The sequence below is a fragment of the Xylocopa sonorina genome, chromosome 1 (genome assembly GCF_050948175.1).
Source record: "Xylocopa sonorina isolate GNS202 chromosome 1, iyXylSono1_principal, whole genome shotgun sequence".
In the NCBI taxonomy this organism is placed as follows: Eukaryota; Metazoa; Arthropoda; class Insecta; order Hymenoptera; family Apidae; genus Xylocopa; species Xylocopa sonorina.
The window spans coordinates 15,757,170-15,769,235 of record NC_135193.1 but is presented as its reverse complement, the minus strand read 5'-3'; the positions used below and the strand labels follow the sequence as shown (position 1 = coordinate 15,769,235).

At 31.7% G+C, this 12,066-nt stretch overlaps 3 protein-coding genes across 3 annotated transcripts; 1 reads left to right on the top strand and 2 right to left on the bottom strand.

Moving 5' to 3' along the window:
• The first annotated feature begins 5,231 nt into the window (after window positions 1-5,231).
• On the top strand, window positions 5,232-6,801 carry Hmgs (hydroxymethylglutaryl-CoA synthase). The gene has a single exon (XM_076896764.1). It carries the CDS (start codon window positions 5,396-5,398, stop codon window positions 6,755-6,757), a length of 1,362 nt encoding a protein of 453 aa, XP_076752879.1. The 5' UTR covers window positions 5,232-5,395; the 3' UTR covers window positions 6,758-6,801.
• Window positions 6,802-8,168: 1,367 nt separating this feature from the next.
• On the bottom strand, window positions 8,169-9,735 carry Rab19 (RAS oncogene family member Rab19). Its single transcript, XM_076892999.1, has 5 exons — window positions 9,405-9,735; window positions 8,902-8,986; window positions 8,726-8,824; window positions 8,494-8,651; window positions 8,169-8,406 (listed from the first exon to the last, which is right to left on the bottom strand). The coding sequence occupies exons 1-5, from the start codon at window positions 9,612-9,614 to the stop codon at window positions 8,299-8,301; spliced, it is 660 nt and encodes a 219-aa protein (XP_076749114.1). The 5' UTR covers window positions 9,615-9,735; the 3' UTR covers window positions 8,169-8,298.
• Window positions 9,736-10,036: 301 nt separating this feature from the next.
• P32 (complement C1q binding protein P32) lies at window positions 10,037-11,909 on the bottom strand. The gene is made up of 5 exons (XM_076900246.1): window positions 11,649-11,909; window positions 11,045-11,195; window positions 10,743-10,945; window positions 10,575-10,663; window positions 10,037-10,284 (listed from the first exon to the last, which is right to left on the bottom strand). The coding sequence occupies exons 1-5, from the start codon at window positions 11,857-11,859 to the stop codon at window positions 10,135-10,137; spliced, it is 804 nt and encodes a 267-aa protein (XP_076756361.1). The 5' UTR covers window positions 11,860-11,909; the 3' UTR covers window positions 10,037-10,134.
• Window positions 11,910-12,066: the final 157 nt, after the last annotated feature.

Sequence of the window (12,066 nt, the reverse complement as noted above, 5' to 3'; positions counted from 1 at the left end):
ATCAAGAAGCACGATCTTAAAAACAATTCGTCAAGATCTAAATGTCAAAGCCAGTTTAAGAAAATCAGAGAAAAGCTCTCGTAATATCTACGTACCATATATAATTGGAGTAAAATGATTGAATTCGTCATATATTCTAGTACACCGTTACAGAAACAATTTCTAACGAAGCATACAAATTCCTTTCCACGCAAATACACCTGAAAAGGAAAAAAAAATATAGGAATACGCGATGTCCTTGACTTAATTAGGTGAGAAATCTCTATCTAGAGATAGCAATAAATTATATTGGTGTTTGTAATTACGTTTAAAAATGCGTGGCAAACTAAATTGTTGAAGAATAACACATTTATATAATTATAAAAAAATTACTTGTCCTAAGAAACAAATTCTATAAATAAGTGTTTCACTATTGATCGTATTCTTTTTAGTATTCGCTTAATGCGAGCAATAGCGTACTGCTTTATAATGAATTATCAAAAGATGAGAATTTTTCAATTTAAGAGAAGAACATTACAGAATATCGTCCGTAATTGGTCTTTTCATTAAATTGAACGTGTCATGTTGCGACGGATGTTTGTGAATGTGATTTTAAATGAAGCAGTGGCCATATATATATATATATATATATATAAATATATATTTATGTATAAATAAAACTGAGGAGATCGCGAGCAGTTCGCGTAAATTTAAGTTGTATCGATAACGAGGCAAATCGACTACAAGTAAAAGTAAATTGTATAAACTAAATTTAGGTATGAATTGGATCGTCGCGATTCGAGACAGTGCGCTCCATTGTTGATTTTGGTTAAACACCGAAGATCGTAGAGAATACACGGTACTAATTACAAATCGATTAAGTTAATTATTAAAAGCCATCACACTGTCAACCGAAGATATGAATTGATACGAGAAAAGAACCGCGCCGTCTCGAAGCCGTCCAAGTATACGTTGATATCCCTGACAAGGATGGGCAAACTTAATTAACGATAAGTTCCTCGGCACTTTACGTTGCATATATGCACAAATTGCATTTCTTTTCCGCTACCTAATTTTCTTCCTCTTTTTTCTTAATTTAGATAAGAAACACGGAAGTTTGCCCAATCTTGGATTCGTATTCTAAGCTAACTAAATTACTGGTGTGCCAAGACGAAGAAGATAAGCATTTTATAATAATGTTTAGTATACGTGATTCTTCAGTTATTGTAAAATAAGATCCGCGCGATTTTCTTAACATTTTGCAAACAACAAAGGAAAAAAAAGAAACAAAGAACAGAAGTACTTCGCCTTGATTCATTGGGCAGAACCACGTATTACATTCCTATTTTGTACGCATTTTTATAGGTAAAAGAATCAACTCATCAGCTCGATCATTGCTCGTCAATCGACAATCCATTGAGAAGCTCGAAACGAATGCTTCGATCACGCAAAATAGCGCCGATAGCTAGGAACGTGTACTGAAAGAATTAGAAGTGTAAAGCTAAGATCAATTAGAGCAATTTGTACTTTAAATGTAAGAAGGGAAGAAGATACTTTCCGAAATACCGATTCCACTGGATCAAACTGCTTCGAGGTTCGAACTTTTTTTATATTCAAAACAACAATAAGTACCGCATTTTCTAAGGGTAAACATTTTCGGAGCGTTCGAATGATTTACATTTTTTCTCCACTGATAATATTCAACTTAATATTATAAAATGTTTGAACAACAGTTGAAAGCATCGTGCTACAATATTTTTGTCTAAATATACATTACATTCACATCCTACAAGATACGCCTAGAATTCTTCTTGCGTATAACAATTAAATTCTTATCTTTTTTTTTTCTTATTTTATTTTAAGGAAAGAGGAGAAATATCTTGGGTAGCTAGTCCGAAATCTCATTTTCTCTTTTTCATAACAGTCTCAATATAAGAGAAATGACCAGATCCATACATCTGAAGTACAAAAGTATTATAGAAAAAAGATAATTTTTGAGGAATAAAAAGTGTCGTATATGAATAAAACGATCGTATTATTACTTCGTTATACATTTTTTTATGAACGAAGTAATCGAGTGTACTTAAAGGTTCACATTTTTTTTAAAGTCCTGCGCTTTAGGGGGCATCATTTTCTTTGTATTTCCGTGATCCGTTACACGTGTACGGTGAATAAAACAAATTATTTGTCTCGTTCGTTTTCTTAATTGACAGGAAGAAATTGTTCATAGGTTTCGATGTTACATCGCACGTAGCTTTAAGAATCGACGGAACGGAATTGTATCGACTATTACATGTGTACTTTAATCAGCGATGCTTACGATATATAAATAGTTAATTGACATAAAGTGCGAGAAAGATCGCAATACACGATCGATACCCGTATCTCTCGTATATGCAAGTTATGAACACCGAAAAGAAAAATAAATAAGACGAAAGTAGATGAAACAAACACTAATTATATTTTGCCGTGCCAGATGAAAACAAAGCTGCCGCCGCTATCTTGTAGAACACGTTGTAATAATAGTGATATCTACGAAATCACGATTTAGTACATCATTATTATACTTTAGAATTATGTATCCAGTAAATTATATACAAAGCCACGAAAGCTGTTGCTTCGTTTTGAACCCAAATTTTCGGCAACGAATCGTAAAACATTATATGCTTCCTTATTCATATACAAATCGTACGCAATAGGAAAAAAAATCAGGATCTAAATTATTCAAACTATTTCCTTCTCGCAAACATCGGTCGCTATTATTACATAATGCAAGCCAAAACGAATGCTAAGTTTATGTTACATATTTTGAAAAATGACGCGATATCGTTTATAATATTGTATAACGTTGTTTGCATATTACATATTCGCGAAGAACTTAGTCGTATAAAAAAAAAAATGAATGATAAATGGAGCATATCGTACGTATATAAATAGAGAAGGTTTTAATTCCGTATCGAATATTTTATGCAGAATAGCATATAAAAAACATTTATGCAGCAGCATTGAATGTATTTGATCTATGTCGTTTTGAAAATTTTTCATACGATCTGACACCATGAACAACAACTGGTGACTTCTAACTGATAGTGATCTGTGCACTTTGACTTATGCTAAATTTTTTAATTTGTCTCCAGCAACAAAGATATAAAGTTGACTTTAATGTTCAAAGAATTACTTGTTTATCACTGTTAAAATTTTTTACATCCTTTTATAAAGTATTTAAGCAGAGCTATATATTTTAGTGTTTTATTAGTGATTTTCAAGTAATGGGTATTAGCCTGATATTGTATAATAACTAAAAAAGAAATGTTAGGTCTAAATGGAATTATAAAAAATTATTAAAATTATAAGAGAAGTTTGTTCGGTATTAAATAATTTCGAGTAGTAAACAACGAGGCAGTACAGCATTGTTACTTCTATTTTATCTGACAACTAATTTAGCTTAAAGTAGATTTGCAACAGTAATTGTAATGAGAAATAAGTTTAGGAAATGATTCACTATAAGTAGAACAATGGGAATAGCATTAAATAATTCTATTAAAGTAAAAGTGAATCATTTAATTAGAAATAAAAATTAACAACAAAATCATTAAATATTATTTCGTTCGCAATCTACGTAATTCGTATAAATTTTTAACAGTTGTTGTCTAATATTTATAACTTTATTTATTTATATAACGTATACAGTTTATCAGACTCTTAAAAATTTCATATTATTAAATATTTAGGCCACGGTGTTATTAAATTTGGTTGCACGGCAAAGAGATTAAATTAATGTCCTGATGACTATCACACATTTAGACGTCCCTCGAATTCAGGTTTGTACATTTACCCCGAAAAATTAATTAAAGTAAACATTAAAAATAAAAACGTAATCTTTTTCAGCACTTTTAGTTGTAGAATTTCGATTGTACAAGAATAACATAAAAATAATCCAATTTAAAAAAGTAAAACTTAAATATGTAAAAGGTAAAATTTGATAAACGTAATCATTTTTAATTACGTATATATGTTGAATCGCTGTCACTCTCCAAAGATTAATTTGTTTTCCCTTGAATGAGTAAAGAGGATCCTTATCGATGGAAATTTGATGATAATATTTACGACTTCGTGCAAATCAAATTCCGTGTTATTCGAGGGTACCTGCATATGAAAACTAACGAAAATGTAAATGGTAATAAAAATCTATATCTTATAAAGTTAGAGATTGGTCATTAAAACGTATACATTGATAAATATGCTCATTAAAATTCACTTCATTACAGAAAAGTTTCTTAATTTATGTACATGTTACCTACGGATCATTTTTTACCGATCGATCGTTCGATTCATCAACCTTGACCCTGTTTATCATAGCAAGATATTAAGCAAACGCTAAGGGAAAGTTATATCTGAGGAATTTGTTGATTCCACGTTCTCCTTTTTTCTCTCTCTCTCTCTCTCTCTCTATATATATATATATATGAAGAGCGAACCAGCCCTAAGAAATAATTTTTCTAAAGTTGCAAGTAATTATACAAACTCCTCAATTCATATGCACTTGCATTATAATATACATACTAATCACCGTCACGAGCATTTATAACCACTGCTTATTTTCATAATCCAATGTAAATAATTGCAGTATTCTAATTTTTATTCTTTTTATTTTATAAACATCGTCGAATGAGAAATCGAATACTCGAGGAGTATCAAAAGCAAGAAATTGCCCTTCGATAAATAAAATGAAGCAGAATAAATTATTTAAATCAGTGAAATAGATACGATACTTCTTTGTGCAACACTTATACACCCGATACAATGGATTAAAAATATCTACGTACATGAATAATGTATTCATATAAAGAACCGAATGGAATTTATTATATCCCTTCCAAGTAGTAGCGCGACTAGTTGAATAACCGGCGGCAGCTTGAAGAACATCATTCACTCGCGGGACGTTTGTTTGGAAGTTCGATTTCTTTTGGCAGAGTGGTGTCAGTTAGACGGAAAGGAAGGTCGAGCGAACGACTAAGTACGTAACCGTAATTCGGTGACCGTAATTTTCACCTGTCGAGTTTCACTTCTAACCTACATTTACATCGCTGGTGGTTCGTCCGGCAGTAACGTGCCATCCTCGAAACATACATATTTCTGACACAAAATTACGGATTAAGAAAGAAAGAACTTGTCAGACCTCGAAATTTATACTCATTCAAGATTATCACCTGTTACGAATAACAAAAAGTTATTACACGAGATCAGGATATATCCTGTTAAACGTAGGATCAGTGATCAACCGGCGTCACGTGTATCTTCGAGTGTAAGGTAAATTGTTTTTCGTGCGTTGTCATGAATACACAACTCTAAGTATTGCTCAGCTATAGAGAACACCGCGATATATAACGAAACCGTTTGGTTAAAATCGAACATCATGTGGCCGAAAGATGTTGGTATCAAAGCGTTGGAAATATACTTTCCTGCTCAATACGTCGAACAGACTGAACTGGAACAATTCGATGGTGTGTCTGCTGGGAAATATACCATTGGGCTAGGCCAGCATAGGATGGGCTTCTGTAACGACCGGGAGGACATTAATTCTTTGTGCCTGACGGTTGTGCACAGATTAATGAATAAATATGACATAAAGCCGCAAGATATCGGAAGACTAGAAGTTGGAACGGAAACTATAATAGACAAAAGCAAGTCGGTTAAAACTATCCTTATGCAGTTGTTCGAACCTCATGGCTGCACGGACATAGAAGGAGTGGACTCAACCAACGCTTGCTACGGAGGTACTGCTGCTCTTTTAAATGCTGTATCCTGGGTAGAAAGTAGCGCTTGGGACGGCAGGCTAGCTCTAGTTGTTGCCGCTGACAACGCTGTATACTCTAAAGGAAGCGCCAGGCCGACGGGTGGTGCTGGAGCCATAGCTATGGTGATTGGACCAGAAGCGCCGCTAGTAATTGATCGTGGTGTAAGATCATCGTGTATGAAACACGCGTACGATTTTTACAAGCCCAATTTAAAGTCTGAATATCCTATTGTAGATGGACAATTGTCAATTGAATGCTATCTAAATGCGTTGGATAATTGTTATCAAACTTTCTGTAAAAAAGTGAAAAAAATGCACAATTATGACATAACTTTAGACAAATTTGACTCATTTTTGTTTCATTCTCCATACTGTAAATTAGTGCAAAAGTCATTTGCTAGATTAGCCTTTCTTGACTTTTTAGCTATGCCTAAAGAGAAGGTATTAAAAGAATATCCGGAACTAGCTAACTTTCATAGTGTCAAGCCTGAAGACACTTATTTTAATAAGGAACTGGAGAAGGCATTTGTGAATTTAAGCAAGACACGTTTCCTACAGAAGACACAGCCCTCATTACTGCTATCAAGCCAAGTAGGGAATATGTACACACCATCTGTATACGCTGGTCTAGCTTCTTTATTGGTTAGCAAACCTATAAAGGAATTAGCAGGTACTAAAGTGGGACTATTTTCATATGGCTCAGGATTTTGTTCTACTATGTATTCAATAACAATAACAAAAGACTATAAAGAGGGGTCTGACTTAATGAAAATTGTTTCTGTACTTTCTCATATTAAACAGGATCTTAATGCTCGTAAAAAAGTTTCCCCAGCAGATTATACAAAAGTGTTAGATTGGCGTGAACAGAACTGCCACACTGTACCATTTAGTCCTCAAAGCAGCATTAGTAACCTGTTTCCTGGAACTTATTATCTTGTACAAATAGACGAAAAATATAGAAGAACTTACAAGGCAGTATAAAACTTGTATTAGTCATAGATGGCATGATTACATAACTTAACAAATAGATTACTTAGTAATTGGGATAGAATAAATTAATACATTCTCAGTGATAAAAAAAAAAACGTAATATGTACTAAGAACTCTAACAACGTGATTTGTAAACTTTTGATTTTTTAAAATGAAAACATTATTAAAACAAAAATTATATAATAGATAAATATATTTAATATACACAAAAATCTTTCTTCATATATCTGTTTATCATGTACAATATCACTATATTTTAATTTATTTTAGTAGAGAAATATCCTATATATATTATTCTGTTTTAGTGGAAATTAGTAATATATTACATTGATATGTATAAAAAAAAATTATATTATACCTTATGCTTTAAGTGTTACAGATAATATAAGAAGTGGAATTAAATGCATTTTTGAGAAGGGCATGTTAAAAGAAGTGCCTTAAAATCTCTGTTAAGAACATGTAATAAATGTACATACCAAATGTCAAGAAGTTAAAAAGTCACTTAATACTTTTTTTTCAATTACTTACCAAGTATTGAATTAAACAATATTTAAATGTAATTGCATAACTGCAACAAAAATTGATAAATCTTTTCATATTGTGTCGTATTTAAATAGAAAATTATATAACAACTCTATAGTGTATTGTACTTCACACTCTTTAGTTTTCAGAATTTATATATATGTCAATAAATAATTACTGTTAATTAACATATTGTTTAATTAATGCCATACAGTAAATGCATGTGTAAAACAGTATATTGTTCATATTTTTTATTTCAATAGCTTCAATATTACAACAATATTAAAATATAATACAACAGCAAATTATTTGTTTAAAAAAATATATTAATATTTTATATATTATTATTATCTGTATTTTTCCGGGATTCACTTCTTTCTATATAAATACGAGCATCTACTATTTCATTTATAAATAAGTGAAGTACATCATTGTTATAGAATATCATAAGATCTAAGATTTTGTATTTACAAGTGTATAAGTATTAAGATACTTGTTCGTAAATATTGAGTAAAATTGCAGATGCAATGGTAATTCATCAAATGTTTCTAGTACAAATCTATAGAGAGTTCTTTATAATTAAACGATTACAAAATACTGCCTCAACACCACAATTATTGTCTCTTTTGTTATTATCAACAGTACAATAACCAAATCTTCTTTCGGTATCACATTATCTAAATTGTTATAAAAATATTGTACACTGTTCGACCGTGTTATATACAAAAGATATATAACTGAACAAGGAGGTCAAATGCATCCTTAAACTAAATTAAATATGCAATGAACCATTTAATACCTTACTAAAAGAAACAAGTTGTATATCAAATTTCAACTCTCTATACCTGATCCAAGACTAATAAAATAAGGAAAATTTCTTTTAGTAAAATATTGAATGGTTTGTTGCAAATCTAATTTGGCCTAAAGGCACTTCTGATTCTCTTATATTTTCGATATACTCTAAATTTTCAAAGGATATGTGTGTATATCATTTGTTTAAGAATTATTATTTAAAATATTTTATATGAACAACTTGAACAGGAAGACAATTTTCTACCTGCACCGAGTCTTACAGTTTCACCTTCATTGGCATTTATTTGGCGATTTTCATGTCTTCTCTAAAAAGCAAGTAAACGGAACGTACTTAAAATGTAATTGAATTAATTATTATTCTTTTACATTGCGTTATCAAATGAAACACTTACTTTAAGCTCGGATGCCAGATAGAAAAATATAGAATCTATATTGGTATTTTCTTTGGCCGATGTTTCTACAACTTGTAGCACTTCAGGAAGGTATTGACAAAGAGCTTCCGCCTCTCCTTTCTCAACTTCTCTCAAATTTTCTAAATCACATTTGTTACCTACAAGTTTATTGCTCATTAGTACACAATATCGAAAGTACGATTATTTAGTCAAATATATGGAGATATCTTACCAACTAAGATTAATAAAACATGCGAAGAAGTGTACCTTCGTACCTCTTCAACCCAATGTTGTAAACTTAAGAAGGTAGATCTTTTTGTAATATCATAAACTGAAATTTACGTCAAACATTACAAATGCCTTTAAACATAAATGAAGAGAAAAAAGGAGATACCACTCGGAACATACCTACGATAACACCATTGGCAGATCTATAGTAACTTTGAGTTATTGTGCGAAATCTCTCTTGACCAGCCGTGTCCCATATTTGTAACTACAATAATTGAAGTTTTTTAAAACGTTTGCATGAGCAAAGAATTGCACGATAAACATATATTTTACACAACAGAAAAATTCTCGACTAAAAAGATATTTAAACATTAACAACAATTTATATAGAACAATGAATTTAACTCGTACTAAACAATTTAGACAAATTGTTTCCAGAAAGTATTTAACTTATAAACCATTTTAGCATGTTGTAATGTATCTCGGTTAAAATGAAAACCTACGTCCAAGAAAAAAACGACACGGAATAATGTTTCCTTTTTACGAACAGATTCCAACGCGAAGAATATTTAAGAAAAAGAACTTTCAAAAATTCGCATATAAATAATCTGCTAGGTTATATGTCAAACGGAAGAAAGTTGAAAAGTATAATACTTTATCGATCATAGATCAAACAAACATACCTTAACTTTCTTGTCATCGATTAGTACAGTTTTCATGGAAAAGTCCACGCCGATCGTGTTTCCATGCCTCTCGATAAATGTACCAGATCGAAATCTTTGAACGACACATGTCTTCCCCGTGCCACAATCGCCAATCAGCACGATTTTGAAAAGATAATCGAAACTCTCATCGTTCGTGGCCATCAAATTGTTCGGGTCGCGGTTTGACATTTCTTCTCGATCGTCGAGATAATTTATTAAATCGACGACACTCTTTGTTATTCGCACATCTAGACGTACTGGTCACGTTACGCCATTGTTTCATTGAACTCCATCATTTTCAGGATATATATTCTTATTCAGTACAGTTGGTACGAGCGTGTTCCTTATTGAAACCGGATTTCGACATCAACTTTTCTTTTTTTCCAATCAAACTCCCTTGCCTTACTTTTCCGTTATTACCATCCATGCACGCAGGATCAGAAATTTCTGTACTATTATTCACTCGAATAATTCGAAGATAATTAAAGATAACACCAGTGCGATATACTTGTATTTTATTTAAAGAATGTCGTTGACATTGATAAGATAACAATAGATTGTTGTTAATTTATTATCTTTATTTTTAATTTAATTGTTCAGAGAGGAAAGTATTGGACTATTACATACATTTATTATAAAGATATTTATACATAAACATGTTCTAGTCTAAGAAATTATAAATACAGGAGAAATTATGACGATTAAACAATTATTTTCCAGAGGTGAATTTTGATAGACCTTCTAACAAACTAACGTAAGCTGTATGTTCGTAACTTGTACTAAGCTCGATCAATTTTTCCGCAAACTCGTTCGAAATTCCTTTTTCTTCAAGATAGTTCATTAACAAATCGTACAGGTACTGAAAAATGAATTTTCCATTAATTTCGATGTATACATTCTGAAGAAAAACGATTGAATTAATTGGAAATGTTTGTAATGAAACAACTCTGTAACATCCTTTTCCTTCACTTTTATCAATGGTAAAGTGATTACAGAAGAGAATGTTTTACTTTCCCAAAGATTAATATTCAAGGTAGTTATCGTGAATTCACCACCTTGTACTCAACTCTTTGGATACTTACTTGTATATTTATATTTATGTAACATACGATTCATATAAAAAATTCCTATAGGATATATACCACTTACCCCATCAATAATTTCACCAGCAACGGCATATACTTTATCAGAGTGTTCTCCTGCATATAAAGTGATTTCGTCGATACCAAAGATATCGTCTGAAAATAAATAATAATTGTACGAAATTTATTTATTTAATGTATGGTATTTAAACATTAGAATCGAAGTTTATTTTACTGTAGCTTTCGTTGGCACCAGACGCGCCAGGTTCATTGTTGAAGGAACAGCTGAATCCAAGGGTTTGATTTCCTCTCTTTATGTCTACTGTGAATGTTGGTTTACTTTTCATATCTCCAATGTCTGGATTGTCATTGGTTACTTCTACGTCCGGTTCAGATTCTGAATCAACGGTATGGTTTATGTTGAATGAAATGTTAATTCTGTAAAACAAAATTACTTTCAAACATATGTACATATTTCATACTCTGATAATAGTTGGCTATATTTTGTAGTACTGTAGTAACTTTGTATTTCCTTACGTTTCATTGTCTTGGATCTTTTCTAAATTGACTTCAGCACCATCAAGGGACACTTTGAACCCATCTAATTCAGTAGGAATAGTTTTCAGTTTCTGTGCTTTCTTCTCTGCAATAATTTCTTCAGCCAAAAATTCCACAAGCTCTTTTTCAGCTAACAAAAAAATAAGATTAAAATAACATAACTTCTTGGCAGTTACATTAACACTCATTTTTCATAAGTTTAGCCTCCCCGATGTCCTCTCAGAGGGTATATTCAAGTTCTCATTACACAACACATTTAAGTTTTTTCTGTTCCTACTTAAATTTCATTATTTTAATTACGTTTATACAAATTGGTATGTAAACATTTGTTTGTTTAACGAATTCCAGCAAAATGCCAATCATTTATTGAAAGTATTCCAATACATACCAAAGAAAGATCAAAGGTATACAATAGTTATATTGTTAACAAGTACGTATTGTGAAATAAATATAGATACTAGAAAAATGCGAATAACGAAATCTATAGAATCTTAACGTCCATACCAAGCCTGACGATAAATTATATTCCATTGAAATGTGTAGATCAATAGACTTGTAAAATAATCTAATATAATGCGCGTACCTTTTGTGTGAGCACCCCTGCAGCAACCGCAATTACAAAAAGGGCTCGGATGCTTAAACGCTTTTACTGAAACTATAGGTGTAATCTGTGTTTGCTCAGAAGCTTTCCATAGTGTTCTCAATTGATTACTTGCGATTCCTGGGTTCGACGCAGGCGAAAATATATTCCTAATCACCGACGAACGCAACGTGTTCCTTACAATACTATTCATTTTAATTTCCTCGAGACCACAATTCCTCCTTTTCGAACCGGTATATACCCACAAAATGGCTTTCTCGCATAGAAAGCACGAGGTACAAATGGTTATACCACGAAACAGCGAAACGTCTAGTTTATCATTCCCTAGTATTTTTACAAAATGGATCATTCCACGATGTGGTACTATTCGCTGATTGGTGGAGCGTTAACCACGAAAGTA